A 15,182-nucleotide genomic window follows, 5' to 3' on the forward strand; every position below is an offset into this window, starting at 1 on the left:
CAATGGACATTGCTGGGGTTGAGCAATGGCTATTTGCGGAGTAACAGGGCCTTAGAACAGATTACTGATGTCGGTCAGAAAAAAGATAATGATGACCTTGATGTTGTCGATACCAGTCCGTGGTCTCAATGCGTTTCATTAATCTATGTATTTTGGAGTGTATATGCTCCAGACCACCATATCACCAGTAGCATGTGACAACCCATGACACTAGGCCTACCAGGCTACCAAGTCTCTTGCTTATACCGCCCGCTCTTCTCCATCCCTATCAAATACTCCTCAGCTCCGCGTCGGTCGAGCTGTTGTCCATAGGCTTGCCCACCATGTTCAAATGCTTCAATGAGCGCTTCCCTGACTGCCTGTGGCATCCTCCCAGATGAACCACAGATATACACCGATCCGTTCATGTCGTGTAGCAGTCTGAAAAACAGCCCGAAATTGCGTCGTACGATATCCTGTACATAAATCTTGTGTCGCTGATCTCGTGAAAACGCAGTGAAGACCTGCAAGTCGACCAAGTCACTCAATTCTTGCCACTCATTCTCGAAGAAAAAATCGGAGCTGCGATTGCGGCCGCCGAAGAGAAGAATTGTAGGCCCGATCGGGGGCTTGACATCCGGATGCTCTTCTCGGTACGCTTTCACGAAAGCTGCTTTCTCCCAGAGCATTGAGCGCAAGGGCGCGACACCGGTACCAGGTCCGATAAGGACAGTCGGGCCAACCAGTTGGTTGACGGATGAGCTGAGTCCCCCGCGCTGCAGCTGGACTTTGAGGATACTGCCTGGCCGCAGCACGGACAAATATCTTGTACACACCCCTTCTCGGATCCGCTTGATCACCGTTTGATACTTTACAATGGCGATCAGCAGCTCGAATTTCGCTCCCCCATCGGATGTCCTCTTCAGTTCGCCGCCGCTGGCGATGCTGAACTGCCTCCCTCGAAAGACAGGGAAGACCGCCGTCACATGCTCCCATGGGATCTTGACTGAATGAAACTCATGCAAGACCTCCAGGATGCTTCGCCTCGGCCGTGAGGTGTAGTCCCAAAACTCATCCAGGTACTCGGGATTCGTAAACTCGAGGAGTCGCTCCTTATGCATCTCGTTGCTGGTGTAGTGCGCAATGGCCGAGAAGAACGACCGCCGAGGAATGGCTCTGATGTCAATGTAGTCCATCAGGAGCGCTCGCAGCGTCAGCTTGGGATACTTCTCAAGGCCAGGGATCGGCGGAGCATGCAGCTCCCCTGCTACTTGGAGCTTTTCGCCAGGAGTCAGCGATACCAACTTGTCAGCCATCTCTCCCCAGCCCATCATGTCAATCAACGCTTGGACATCATCATCAAAATTCTTCGGCGTGATGCAAACCATGTCCCCGGGAGCATAGGTGACCGCCTCGGAGACCGTAAGCGATATCTGGCGCACATCTTGCCAATGGCTGCGTGGTGTGACCCGTCTATTATCAACCAGGGTCGCCGTCAATGCATCCGGGATCGGTCTCACGTCGTGATCCAGCCGAGTCAACCCCGGATACTCGTCAGACGCTGTCTGTTCGCTCACTGAAGTCTGCTCCGTAGGCTCTTCACTTGCTGTGGCCTGTTCTTGCAATCTCAGGATCCATTTAGGTGGCAGTTGCACGTCATCCGGTATCGGATGCAGCCCTTCAGGTAGCGGATACTTGTCTAGCAAGTGGCTACGAAAGTCCGTAATCCATGGAATGAATGTGCCTTCAAGTCTAGTATCCAGTCAGTCATTGTAGAGCAGTCTAGGCAAATTCAAATTTTACCCTTCTGGATGTTGCGCATCAGCCTCGCCACGGGGGTATATCTCATTAGCCCCGAGTTGGAGTAGACGCTTGTGCAATTTCCGCGCAGCCCAATTAAACCTGATCGCGTCAGACACTCAATGCCTTCATACCAACATCTACGAAGTCACTCACTTGGGATATGAACTATCGCCCAATCCGAACGAAACATAATTGACCCCGCTCAAGAAAGTATGCGGCAGCTTCTTTAGAAGCAACGATCTCCAAAACGACCGAGCATTCGCAGGAATTTCACCCTGGCCAGTCGTCGACACAACAAATATCGTAAAAGTAAACGACTTGAGCAACTCCTGTGCAGGATAGTAAGCAAGGTACACCAGAAGCAAGGGAATAGCCTAAAGTAGACGCACAGCCTTTACAGAGTTCATTTCAGCGACATGAGTCACGAAATGTAGGCGCTCGGCCAGCGCTCCAAGCTCTTCGGCCACTTCTTGCGAGTTTCCTGTCTCCGAGCCATACAGGACAAGAGCCGTCCGCGTAGGGGGCTCCTGGGTCGGACTCTCGCTCATTCTGGGATACAATTACTGCTATTGCCGCGGGGCAAATTGTCGCCATATCTGCCCCTCCAGCTATCTCTGCCGTTGGAGGCCTTAGGCCGAAGTTCGGAATGACATCATCTCGAGGGCCGCTCTGGCCTGAGGCCGCAATTTTAGATGCCTGCCAATGTACTCGGTACCTCTTTCTCCGCATGCTAGGTGCTCCGATCCGTGTAATAGAGACGTGGTGTTTGTTAATATTTTATTTCTCCAATATATAGACGAAAGCTGCTTTGAGGCTATTTCGCTGCTGACGTGGGCTTAGAACCCTGGTCTGACTGATAACGCTGTGTAATCTTATGAAAACAATTTCAAGCGCCTCCGATATGCTTGACCATGCGCTGCTCCCTAGAATATAGAAATTAAACAAGATGGGGTATCTCAACAATTGTGCCTCAGTAGGTGTCTTCATCTCCACCTCCTCCTCCGCCGTCTGCAAATCCGTCATCTCCGTACTCATCGTCGCCCGCATCAAAGTACTGTTCTGCATTGTAGTCCCCGCCCATTTCGTCTTCATCATCCTCGAAGTCGTTGTCGACGATCTCTTCCTCCTGATCCTCATCTGGGTCCAAGATATCCCCTTCTTCCTCCCGCTCTTCTCGCTCAGCATCCTCATCTTCGTCGACGCCCTTCCTCCGCTTGGTCTCCTCGACGTCATGTTCCTCTTCCTCATCCTCAAATCCCCTCTTCACCCCGATGCGAGGTCCATGTGGCACATATCCATCCATTGCAGCTGAGGGGTTGAAGTTCGGCTGAATCGTCTTCCACAGCTGGCGAGGGAAGAATTTCATGACTGCAGTCGGTCAATTAGCCACCCGTCAGCGGTTATCCCCACCCCATATATCCCGCCGGGACGACACTTACCATACGGACGTCCTTTCAACTCCGGCCGGTCCCGCTTCTGCTTCTGGTACTTGCCCGAATACGTAGGCATTCCGTGGAAAGGGTCAAAGTGCGCGCGAGTAGCCTCATCTTTTCTTGCCGTGACCGAGGTAGACTGGAGGACGGAGTAGTAGGGACCGTCGTGGAAGCGATCCCGCAGAGCACGGTAGTGATCGACCTGTTTTTGTTCGCGAGGATTCAAAGGTCTCGCGCGAGGAATGTTATATCTCTGCACGCATGGTGTGAGTAATCCTAGCCCTCTGCCAGACAATTATCGGAGAGTCGCTCCAACGTACAGGAAAAAGAGGTGTAGGCGCTGTGTCTGCTTCCCCGCCAGGATCGGCTTCCCAGGTAAATTCTGCACCGGGGAGCTTCCTGCCTTTCTTTGCTCCAAATCGAGACATCTTTGCAGGCCGGACGGCGGAACGAATAGAAGTCCAGAACTTCTGGAGCAGTCACCAATTACTCAGTCCGCCATTTACCAAAGAGCCCGTCCGAGTAAATAGATAGCGCCCGCCTGAAGACCTGATGTGGCTTCGGGCTGTGATGACAGCAAGGACGAAAAAAAGTTCCGGCGGAGCTCCCGCCTCACCGCCTTTGATGGACTTCTCCATTCGGAAACCAGGGCATCGGAAATGAACCCTACAGATCGTGATGCATACTAAGGCTAACAAGTACACTGCGTGCACATCTCTAGCTACGTTTGCCTGAAGGGAATATAAAAGCGTCATTAATTCGTAATCTATCTGTGCATTTTGAGCTCGATATCTGCGTAGAGTTGCAGCGCTTCCAAACAGAGATTCTCACATCCCTACAGTCGCAACGCGAGCAGTATTTTGCGCAACAGGTCCCCAGGGACCTTCGTTGACTCGCTGTCTTAACGTACGAACAATATCCTCGAAACCTGTTACTTGGCCGCCCGTCTCCTTCAAATGGTTGTACAAGGCAACAAGAACCTCGTATTTCGCGGTGGCAACTTTCCACACAATGTTCTGAGTGTCTCCTGCTCCACCTGAAACAAACTCCGCATAGGAGCGCGGTGGCTTGAACAAATAAGGCAGCAGTATAGTCAAGGCTGGCGGTGTAAGGATAGCCCAGACGCCCGAGGAAGGAAGCAATCCTTGTGCAGCTGGAGATAAGGTGCCTAGTGCCTCTTCCGAAGGCAGCTGATACCGGGAAGTATCAGGGACGGGCGATATGACTGCCCCCGACAGCACTTGCCAATTAGCCGTGACAACAGCCTTCATGAAAGATATAGCTGCTAAAGGAACATCCTTCATCGCCAAGATGTCAGCTGCAGCTACGATATCCGTCCAGAAGTTCGGATGGTCATTCAGATACATGAAGTAGAGGATACGGGCCGCTGCGGCTTCTTTATGCCAGTCAGTAGGTGTCTGACCAGAAGTATTCAGCTCCATCGAATCGCTCCAGTCGAGTTTCTGCGGCCCGTGGAGTATTTTGGCCAGAGCGTCCAATGCCTCTCTGCAGGGGGGACTTGTTGGAACAGCCAAAAGAGGGTTGACGCCGTGCTTAGCGGCCTCGATGAGTAACACACGCGGTAAGGAGGCAAGGACAGCAAGTTGACCGGCGGGGGCTTGCCCATGCGCCCATTGAGCGGACGAGATAGCGAGCGACTCGGAGATCCGCGAGACGATCTTGTCCAGCAGGCTACTTGGACTCTGCAGCAAGTGATTGGGATATAGCTCCGCATACTGTGCAATATAAGCCATGATGGGGCCACGCGTGTATTGCAAATCCACGGTATCCAATTTGGTCTCATCCAGGTATAACTCCAGTACGCTGCCATGCAGCCCATGAGAGATCAGGAAGTCCAGGGCCGGTGAGGAGAAAGTCGACGCAGACTGCACATAGACTCTAGCTCTCAAGCCAGGAGCTTCAATTTCAAGGAGGTCCCGGAAGAAGTTCAGTAAGGTCATGTGCATCAAGAAATCGCTCTTATCGACCATCCGACAAGCTGCAAAATGCAGAATGCTCGAGGTATCGTACTTAGCTTCAATCTCCGGAATCTGAGAACTTGAAATCAAGTCCCATCGTAGGTAACCTGCCTTGACGATGAAACCCATAAGCCTTCCCTGGGAGACAGTCCTCTCCCGTTGCGGACGGGCGCCTGGTCCATTGTCGGTGAGACTGCACAGGGAGAAGAGGCGCCCATAGACATTTTTGTCAGTGAAGACTCGTCTCCAGAAGAGGCCTTGACCTCCCGTGCTGTCTTCAGCCCCACGGGTATGTGTTTCGCTTTCCAGCGGGCTGGCTAAATCAATCTCCAGTAGAGCCCAGAGAGCGTCAAAAGCAGCCTGAGCGACGGCCGTCGAAGCAGTCGTAAGCCATAGTTCGACAAGCGAGGTAACCAATTCAGAATCACCAGCAACTATGGCAGCATCACTGGGAATTGCTCCTGCCTTTCTGAGGAGAGCTAGAGCCAACAGGTTGACAGGTGGCGACGGTGCTTTGAAACCCGCGATAAAATCAATAGGAGGCTCAACGGAGCGGATATCCGTGAAGGTGAAGTAGGTTGTAGCCTTGATACCTAGAGTGGTGATCGGCGTGGGATCTTCCTGAAGGACCGGAAGAAGCTGTGAGATTAGTGTCAGAAGGGTGCCAGGAACCCTACGATCTGTGGTCTCCGTAAGCTCCAGCTTCAGCTTGTCGATGAGAGAAATGTCCAAAGGAGTCGAAGAATCATCCAGGACATGCTGCAGGTGAGCTTTGACTTCGTCGTACGATGACGGGACAGCCATTTTGTCCTAAATAACAGAGTATCCTAACGGCTTGTCAAGCTGCTGGGGGACACTTTCGAATGGAAAAGCTTGGACTTTGTGGATGGTCCGGACAACAGCGGGGAAGCTCAGCGGCTTTGCAAACAGCGCAAACACCAACCGTAGCTCCATCAGCTTGGGCAGTTGGCTGTCAACAGCGCCTTTCAATGATGATGATATCAAAAGTGTCTTTCTAATCCGTCCTGCTAACATTCTGCTCTACGCAGCTTCGGAGTCATGGCTGAATCTACTGGTTCTCTAGTATCCCAGAAATCGTCCGATTCAGGTCTTCATATCCAACTACACCCTCTGGTTCTCCTCACCATCTCAGATCACATCACCCGTCATGCCGCGCGATCACAACGAGGACCGGTCATTGGAGCTCTTTTGGGACAACAGAACGGACGTGTGATTACATTAGAGCACGCATTTGAATGCATCGTAACTGAAGGAACCAACGGCGAACTGCAGCTTCTCCACGATTGGTTTGTCGAGCGAGTCAAGCAATGTAAGAGAGGAGGTTGTACTCAGGATCTCCATCAGTTCTAGCTAACTAGGCCTTCTACAACAGTCAAGGATGTACACAAGTCTCCCGCCCTCGACTTCGTAGGCTGGTGGTCAACAGCCTCTCCTTCTGGCCCGGACGCATCCCACTTGCCAATCCATCGCCAGATCCTCCAGAGCTACAACGAGTCTGCCGTGTTCCTCGCATTCCACCCATCGCAGGTGCAAGCTGCATCGAGGAATGGCGCCAAGCTTCCCTTGACCATCTACGAAAGCGTATATGAAGGTGAAAATGCGGCAGAGAACAGCAAGGCGATGCAGATAGACGGTGAGGAGCAGTCGCTCTCCATTCGGTTCCGCGAACTGCCGTTCTCAGTCGAAACGGGGGAAGCCGAGATGATTGGCATAGACACGGTTGCGAGAAGCGCAAGGACAGCAGCTCCTCTTCAACCGTCTGGCTCGAGCTTGGGTGCTTCCGCGCAACAGGACGCCCAGACTAGCCAGAAAACCGAGGCTGGCCAGGCCGAGCCGTCGCCCGACACCGTCGTACTGTCTCACGAAGAGGAAGAACGTAAGATCATCGTGCTTTCAGTATCTTGAGCTTATCAGCTAATTCGGCTCTCGCAGTAATCGCCAGTCTTAATACACGCCTCAACGCCATCCGAACGCTGGAGTCTCGAATCTCCTTGGTTAAGTCCTATCTCGCCAGTGTGTCCCAGTCATCCGAAGGCCAACTAACCGGAACCACAAAACCTCCCCTCTCGCACCCGATTCTCCGGAATATCAACGCCCTCTTATCACATCTGTCTCTCCTCACGCCAGAACCGGGAAGCGCCTTTGCGGCGGAGAGCCTCGCCCAGAGAAACGACGTCCTCCTGGTCTCCTTGCTGGGACAGCTGGGTAATAGCATCAAAGGCATGCGCGAACTAGGCCACAAGACCGCTATCATGAACAACATCAGACAGAGCAATGCGTCGCGGAAGACTCAGCTGGCTATGCAGAATCGGCTCGAAGATGAGTTTCTTTCGCGAGAGGGGATGACTCTTAAATAGTGCGGTCTTGCCAGTTTAGTGCACGTGACGACCTGCGCTTTCTTGATGGCGGCTCGATCTTTATTCTTTATGGTTCACGGTGGCGTTTTGGCGTTTCGCTCGTAGGAACAAGCATTTTATAATGAGGGTTTAGAAGTGAATCAAAATATGAACTAGCAGAGCTCGACTACCACTCTCATTGCGAAAGGAACGATTCGTATAATAATTGCATACGCACCGGCAAGCGTACTGATATGTCAACTGCTATTGTACAAAGAAATTTATCCAATGCAACCCCGCGTTTCATCAAAAGTGAATCATAGCAAAACGGAGGCGAGAACTTACTGGCCCCAAGCGTCCCTACGTCATGCACAAAGCAAAGAAGGAGAGATGAAACCAGAGTAGAAGAAAACTGCCGCAAATCGAATACGACAGAAGGGTATATCAACAAAAAAAAGAAAAAAAAGTAAGGCAAAAGGGTGCCTCAGGAACAAGCCAGCTAGTTCGTGGCATGAATGAAGGGAAACGGAGGGCGAAACATCATCATTCCCGGGGTCGAGTAGGTAGAGGCAAACTGCAACTCAGGGTCATTACCGTGGACGATCGTCTATCGCCGGCTGTGGTCATTGTCAAAGTGGGCAGGCGGGGGCTGGTACGGATCCGGCATAGGTATAGGCGGTTGCTCTTGCAGATAATCCCGATCGTACGGATGGTGACCGGTAGCTCCCTGCTGAGATTGGGGGATATTGGTGCCTGCGTGTAGATGGAGGCCGTTGGTGTCCGGTACCTCGTAAGGGTTGTTGTGGTGTGGCTCGTAGGGGGAATACGGTTGCGGGGAATGAGATGGTGAAGGTTCCAGCAAGGACACGCTACTTAGCCGATCATGTTCATAATCATATGGTGGAGGCGCCAGGTCGCCAGTCGACTGCAATGTCGGATTTGGCTGCGCGTGTGAGAGAAGAACCTGGCCTTCATCGTCCGGAGATGTCCCATAGTGCGCCGGTCTGCCGCCAGCCATCGTAGCGCCCGCACCTTGGTAGGCTGTGATATTTGTCCCAGAGCCATTGCTGGTTGTATCGAGACCGATGACTTCGCTCTGGTTCTGGTAGCTGGGATCCAGCGTCCGCTTCTTACGCCCCACAAAGAGCCAGCGTATGCTGCGACCTACGGCCTTGGCCAAATCGAGCGGATTGACCGAGTCAACGAGAGCTTTCATGCCCCAGCGACCACCCTGATAAGTCGCTTTGCCGTTGCCATAGAAGTCAGTCACCTCATCGGCATGTGCGTTTGCGAGAGAGTACGGCTTCCACGGGAATGCCCACAGATGCAGGATGGAAAAGATCGCCATCTCCAGGCAGATGAGTAGGTTGGGGAGTCCAACTTTGAGATCCTGTTGCGCTATTCTACCACTCGGCTTGATAGCTCCCGAGGAGGAGAGAAAACTGATCAAGGTCTGCCCGAGCCGCCGAGTCAGCAAAGGCCATGAATTGCAAGGAAATGGCTCAACTCACAGACTGCCAGAATGAAAGGAAAATCACCAGCTTGATGGAGACGATCTTGAGGAGAGGCGAAAACTGGCTGATATCATTCTTAATCTGGTAATAGAATTGGATCAGGCAGTACATTGCAATCGAAACAGCAACACACTCCACTGCCATACACTGCTGGTCGTCAGAACACGGCTTGAGATAATCGGATGATCCAGACATACCCATATGTGCGAAAACGCCGGATTCAAACTCTCCTCGCAATACACATCAAAGTGCTGGGTGATAACCGCGACGATCGTCATCAACACACGCAAAAGACAGTATTGGAAGACTCCAACCCAGATAACCTATGCAGCATAGCGATATTAGCCTCGTATTTCATCGCAGCATGATTAGTGCCTGCGAAACCAGCTTACATTGAACCATGTCAGTCCGCTCCGGGGTACCCTCCACACCCCTTTCTCCCCGCCGCAGCATTTTTGAAGCCATGGTATAGGCCAGATCCATTGTTTCGGCGCGATTCCGCGAAAATATTCCTTCTGACTGTGGAGGTCCGGCGCAACGTAGTGGCAGAGTAAGGCGAAGAAGGCGGCAATCGTGAACGCTTCATAGGAATTGCCGATCAGCTCGTAGTAGACCGCATTTTTGTAGAAGTAGGTGCTCAGCCAAGCGACGAGAGAGTAGATGGGGATCATCCATAAGATTCGAATAATACTAGACAAGATAACACCAGACGTTAGTTCCAAGCGCGTGTAGAGGGGGTAAGCAAAAGTGGGGGCGTAAATCATACTGTCGCTGCTCTATCGGCTTGCTATAGTGCGTCGCATGGCTCATAATCAAGTAGAAGGAGACCGCGCCGGCGATGAGAGCGAAAGCACCGCCAACGATGAGGCATAACTGATGAAAAGTGAGACCGCCATCCCATAAGTCGACTTCGGTGACTGTCAATAATCATTTCCCCGGTTAGCCAGCACTCGTATTACAACAAAACGGGAGAGGCATACTCGTTGAATCCTCCAACGTTGTATTACAAACCGGCCACCCCATGCTCGCGTAAGTCAGGATATTAGAGAGAGTGCTTAAAAGTGGAAAAAAGAAAGTGGTAAAGAGAAGAAAGATATTAAATCTCCGATCCGGCTGCCAAAAAGTTATTGATTATACAGCGTATGGATCTCTATCTTATCCGCCAAGTCGGCCTAGTCCCGGCACGGCAGATCAACAACCCCTGGGACCAGTAGACGAGGGCAAATATTACTCGGCAAGGTCGCGGGCGACGACGACAGTACTTGGCGATGCGGTCTGATTCAGGGGGTGATGAAGACAGGCGATGGAGGAGGTCAGGTACAAACGGTAGCGCAGTGAAAAGAGTTATGAGCTCTTGGACATACAAGGGAGAACAGGTATATTATCCATGTGAAAGAAACTGCAAGCGCCTTGATTGAACCCAAATGGGATTTACGAGAAATAGAAAGAAATCTCAAAGCTCTGCGTATGATTTGTTGACTATTATTACTGATTCATAGGTTCATGGTAGCAGCAGGCTCTCATACATGGTACAGCCACAAAGATCCGACTAATAATAACAATGGAATGGAGACACATGGATCATCACAGAGACTGCGCCTCAGGCACCAGCATATCGAAACATGGTAGATTAGGTACCCCCCCTTCTCTCAGTACAATAGTAGTCTAACCGTTAATGGCCAAGCTTTAGTCAAGCCTTTCCAAGCATAAAAATAGCTGACTAATCACTAAACGGCGTTGATAACTAGGTAGCAGCATAAAACCGTTACAGATTCAAGGGGATCTTCTCATTATCAAAACAGGCTCTGCTCAGTCTTGAGAGCTCGGTTTGCATTGTGACAAATCTTCATGCCTAATATACACGTGTGCGATCGGTCGTCTCGTTGAGAAGGAAACAAATCAGTGAAATCAAGGTTGCGTCCCGAGCCCCGCGAAGTGGCACTTTTGATGCAATGTAGGTAATACAGTATTTGGTCTTTCAGCCTTACAGCTGTCAAAGATCTCTGGGCTTTAGTCTCGGCCTCGTCGGTCATCTCTCCACGAGTCGCCCATGCCGCCTCCACGACCCCGGCCACGGCGCCGTCCGTTGCCACGGCCTCCATACTCCGGTCCGTTGTCAACGAAGAGGTCACCGTCTTCGAAAGAGATTCGCCTAGTCTCGTCGCCACCACGCCGCGGGAATGGTCCCTTCCGCAGCAGGTCATCAAACCGATCCAGACGTCGGTCGGCCACTTCGCGCGGGACACGGAGGTAGTAGAGCTTTGGCTTAGTTGTAGTGGATTCAAAGAGATCATCCAACGGCTTGAATCCTTGTCCAGGTCTAGGACGAGGCTCTGGGGGTGGAGGGCCGCTAGGACGTCTGTCCTTATTACCCATGCTTGCTCTGGGGCCCAAGGGAGGCGGACGAGAGAAGTCAGTCGAGGCTCGAGCGGGAGCCTGACGCGAAGCGACACCCCTAGCATCCACTTCCTGTAGAACAGCCTCGACACCATCGTCGGTCCGATCATACCGAACCTCCCAACGAGGCGGGGGTCCACCGCGCCCGCGCGATTCTTCCTCCCTTGCGATCCATTGCTGCAGCTTTTGCTCGGGAATGAAATCGACAAACAAAGTTTTTCTGTTGCTTTCGTTGGGCCAGACAACACCGTGCAAGGCTGTTCGCGCTCTCGAGGCAGCCGATATATTCGCGAACTTTACAAAACAATGCGTTTTGATGGGGTCCAAATAAAAGTCAACGATCACGTCAGGATCCGGTGATGAGCCAGGGGCTGTCGCGATGCTGACAAGATGGTTTCTAAGAGCAGTAGGTTGGAGAGGGCGCATCAGTCCATCGATATACAGCGCTTCGGTCGCGACATGGAGCGCAGGTTCAACCTCGGCATCTTCGATTGCCGTATCTGCCGGAGGTGATGGGGGGCGAATCTGCTCTCTGTCTGCCGGTGCAAAAAGGTCTTTGAAACGAGCATCTTGCTTGATTGGGGCAGTTCCCTTCGTCCGCACGTCATCACTTATTGATACACGGCGAGTCGCATCAGTAGTTGGAGCATTTCGCGCATCTCCATTTTGGTTATGGGCCTGCTCGTTCTCTTCTGCGGCGGCGGCCTTCTTTCCAGGACTCTCTTCCACATCCATAACATCATGGTCTTCAGGCAGTAGAACTCGGGGCGACTCCTCCTGTGCCTTGGCCCTTTTGTTTGCAATTGCCCCCGGTGTTGGAATCGGAGTTTGACTGCGGCGCTTCCGTTTCCGAGTGTCTTCGATTATCTCCTCCATGGGGAGGGGCGTTGACAGCCCGGTATTCGCCGCAGATAGCTGGGCCGCAGTCTTCTCAGCAAAATCCGAAAGTTTTTTAGAGTCCAGTCCTGCAGGAGCAGGCTGCACCGTTTCTGCGCTTCCGGGAGCCTGCTCGACCGGTTTGGCAGGGTGCTCAGCTTCTAGCTGTGGTGTCGCAAGTGAAGGCGCACTGCTTTCGCCGCCAGCTCCGGCATCTGCAGCCTGATTGACTTCAGATTCCATGCTAGAAATTTCAGGTTGTGTCTGCTGTAATGTCTCCTCCGCTTGTACCTCCGCTTTTGTATCGGTTGTCGGTCCCTCCACTGGAGGCTCGGGCTTAGGTTGCTCTGTTTGTACATCCGGCTGCTGCACTTCCTGACCTTGTTCAGGCGATCGCTTCACTTCTCTGTCTTCTTTGGGCTCTTCGGACTCCGGCGCTGTCGCCTGCGGCTTCGGCTCCTCTGGTTGAGAAACGACGGCCTCTGATTCTTGCGCAGGCTGTTCAGGCGATCGCTTCACTTCATTGTTCGCTTTGGGCTCTTCGGACTCCGGCGCTGTCACCTGCGGCTTCGGCTCTTCCGGTTTAGAATCGACGGCGTCGGGTCCCTGCACGGGCTGTTCAGACGTCGCCTGCTCGATATTTCCAGGCGCATCTTGAGAAGTTGCCGATTCGCCATTCGGAGCTTCACCACCTTGCTTGCCATCTGCTTCCAGAAGCCTGTCGATAAAATTTTGTTTGACTCTCAGACCAGTCTGCGGAATACCGCGCCGCTTCAGCTCCGCTTTCAGATCGGTCACTTTCCAACTCCAATAATCAGTCATTGTGGCGGAGTAGCGCGTCGTCGCAGGATGAGAGCATGTATAATTTATTCAAATTTTCTGTGAGGTTGAGCTAGGTAGTGGTTGTCATGACTGGGTGTCGCTTGACAAGATGCGATTCCTTGCAGCGTAGGGTAGCTCCGAGTGTTGGTCGTTGGAAGCAGTAGGCGGAATGATGTAGGTGCTAGACTACTTACGTACTAGTGCTGGCACCAGGTTTACCCAATATGGATAGTGGACTGAGAGTGAACTGCCAGAATAGGTTAGTCGGGTTCCATAGCAATAAACAATCACGAAGAGTCCATGTTATTATTGTAGACCTTAAATACCATTATTGACAATAATATGGACTGGTTTTCAGTAGGTAAAGGTACATTTCTCGAAATAGCGTGAGTTCGAATCGTTCACTAAGATATATACCCTGAGAAGGAGAACTCTCTACCCACAGTAAGCCAACACCGCGTCAGCTTTCTCTTTAAATGCTGTCATTGCAGCGCGATACAACTCAGGTCCAAGACTGATCCGGGCAACCCCTATCTCTTTGATCTCTCGTGGGGTCAAGTATCCCTCCTGTAAGTTCATCTTGACGTTCAATCTTCCATCAAAAGCTTCAACCAGCCTCTGGATCTCCTCCTTGGACACCCCTCCCCTCGCAGATCCACCCCAGACGAACACTGTACAAGCCCCAGCCTCCAGGTAAGCTTTTCCTCTTTCAATTGCATCCTCGATTGATCCCCCGTTTGCCCCATCATGCTTGAGAAGGACATCTGTCCGCGCATTGATCACGAAATCAGGCACCCCTGCGTCCCTCGCTGCCTGCATGGCAAGATGAATCCGCTCGACAGCCTGTGACATCGGCCGCAGTCGGTTGTTGGCATTATCAAAATCTTCAAGGTTGCAGCCGACGGCTCCCAGAGCGATAATTTCTTTGATTGTAGCGGCAACATCTTCATAGCCGTCTTGAATATCCACTGTGAATGGGATGCGTGGGAGGCCGTCACCATGGGGCTTCAGAACAGCGGCAATTGAGCGCACAGTTGCTAGATTCTGGGACAAAGTCAACTTCTCGTCTGCGATGCCTTGAGAGGCGGCAACGGCGTAGCTGGCGGTAGCGATGGCCTTCGTCGAGGGATGCTCGGCAATGATTGAGGCGGTTGCGGCATCGTAGACATTTGTAAGAACCAAGGGCTCTCCGGGAACATGTAGCTTGCGAAACTTGACTGCAAGGTCATTCTGCATGCTTCTGGTTGCCATGTTGGGGACGATAGTGGCGAGCTTTTGGGCACTGTTGTCTAGTGCACCTTTGAAATTGCGAACAAGATATATAGTACAGAGCTGAAAGACTGCTTCTGTTAGAGGAATATCTATTTGTTTATGTATGAGGGACCGATGACTCTTATGATGCGGGGGTCCTCGTATTCAATAAAGATGGAGCATACTATTGCTCTCAAAGTGGCTAGTCAGAGGAACGGCATGTTTGTCTCTGGTATATTTGCCCACAGTGGACAAATTCATCAGGCGACAATAATTCTAGTTCATTCATGGAGTTTGGGTCATTGAATTAGCTTTCGGATGAAAGCACCAGTAACATTGAGAGGCAAGACCAGCGAAGCAGCTGCCATGGATAGTCATTGCTTCCAATCCTAAAAGTTATGTATGAACTTGAAGCAAACAGAAATCCTTAAGAGGGCAAGACAGAATATGATGCGGCCGTTTTATAAACTGGAATCGCGCCGGAAAGAGATGCAATCATCAATCAGAACAACTGTGGCTAGGTCCAGAATATCGAGAAAAGTAAGCTTCTTCGGGTCTCAAACATGTGGTACAAAATTTGTCTGGCTCTCTTTTCAACAAGTTCCTATGTCGCCAGTACGTCTAAGTCATCCAGTGTTCTTCCCTTCTGGGAGGGAACTTTTTGTAGTTGTGAAAGGATCGAAAACCAACTTTTGCGCAACTAGGGGCATGATGCCCGCATCGATCTCGGAAGGATAGACTACTCGTGAACTCCTTGATTCGGTAAAGGAA

At 51.7% G+C, this 15,182-nt stretch overlaps 7 protein-coding genes across 7 annotated transcripts; 1 reads left to right on the forward strand and 6 right to left on the reverse strand.

Annotated features, from left to right (window-relative positions):
• Nucleotides 1-224: 224 nt before the first annotated feature.
• On the reverse strand, nt 225-2,330 carry tah18 (NAPDH-dependent diflavin reductase; the record flags this gene model as incomplete). The annotated part of the gene is made up of 4 exons (XM_043291075.1): nt 225-1,731; nt 1,783-1,881; nt 1,936-2,111; nt 2,172-2,330. The coding sequence occupies 4 exons, from the start codon at nt 2,328-2,330 to the stop codon at nt 225-227; spliced, it is 1,941 nt and encodes a 646-aa protein (XP_043147010.1).
• Nucleotides 2,331-2,752: 422 nt separating this feature from the next.
• Aud_006170 (DNA-directed RNA polymerase III subunit C31) lies at nt 2,753-3,643 on the reverse strand (the record flags this gene model as incomplete). The annotated part of the gene is made up of 3 exons (XM_043291076.1): nt 2,753-3,150; nt 3,222-3,468; nt 3,536-3,643. The coding sequence occupies 3 exons, from the start codon at nt 3,641-3,643 to the stop codon at nt 2,753-2,755; spliced, it is 753 nt and encodes a 250-aa protein (XP_043147011.1).
• A 399-nt stretch (nt 3,644-4,042) lies between these two features.
• On the reverse strand, nt 4,043-5,998 carry Aud_006171 (uncharacterized protein; the record flags this gene model as incomplete). The annotated part of the gene is made up of 1 exon (XM_043291077.1): nt 4,043-5,998. One exon carries the CDS (start codon nt 5,996-5,998, stop codon nt 4,043-4,045), a length of 1,956 nt encoding a protein of 651 aa, XP_043147012.1.
• Nucleotides 5,999-6,253: 255 nt separating this feature from the next.
• On the forward strand, nt 6,254-7,572 carry Aud_006172 (COP9 signalosome complex subunit 6; the record flags this gene model as incomplete). Its single annotated transcript, XM_043291078.1, has 3 exons — nt 6,254-6,524; nt 6,588-7,091; nt 7,148-7,572. 3 exons carry the CDS (start codon nt 6,254-6,256, stop codon nt 7,570-7,572), a joined length of 1,200 nt encoding a protein of 399 aa, XP_043147013.1.
• Nucleotides 7,573-8,158: 586 nt separating this feature from the next.
• Aud_006173 (OSTA/TMEM184 family protein) lies at nt 8,159-10,088 on the reverse strand (the record flags this gene model as incomplete). The annotated part of the gene is made up of 6 exons (XM_043291079.1): nt 8,159-9,004; nt 9,063-9,212; nt 9,263-9,388; nt 9,458-9,755; nt 9,832-9,982; nt 10,046-10,088. The coding sequence occupies 6 exons, from the start codon at nt 10,086-10,088 to the stop codon at nt 8,159-8,161; spliced, it is 1,614 nt and encodes a 537-aa protein (XP_043147014.1).
• Nucleotides 10,089-11,075: 987 nt separating this feature from the next.
• Nucleotides 11,076-13,160, reverse strand: Aud_006174 (SAP domain protein; the record flags this gene model as incomplete). The annotated part of the gene is made up of 1 exon (XM_043291080.1): nt 11,076-13,160. The coding sequence occupies one exon, from the start codon at nt 13,158-13,160 to the stop codon at nt 11,076-11,078; it is 2,085 nt and encodes a 694-aa protein (XP_043147015.1).
• Nucleotides 13,161-13,595: 435 nt separating this feature from the next.
• On the reverse strand, nt 13,596-14,411 carry Aud_006175 (isocitrate lyase/PEP mutase family protein; the record flags this gene model as incomplete). The annotated part of the gene is made up of 1 exon (XM_043291081.1): nt 13,596-14,411. The coding sequence occupies one exon, from the start codon at nt 14,409-14,411 to the stop codon at nt 13,596-13,598; it is 816 nt and encodes a 271-aa protein (XP_043147016.1).
• Between the last annotated feature and the right edge of the window lie 771 nt (nt 14,412-15,182).

This window comes from Aspergillus udagawae, assembly GCF_001078395.1.
Source record: "Aspergillus udagawae IFM 46973 DNA, scaffold_4, whole genome shotgun sequence".
NCBI classification, from domain to species: Eukaryota; Fungi; Ascomycota; class Eurotiomycetes; order Eurotiales; family Aspergillaceae; genus Aspergillus; species Aspergillus udagawae.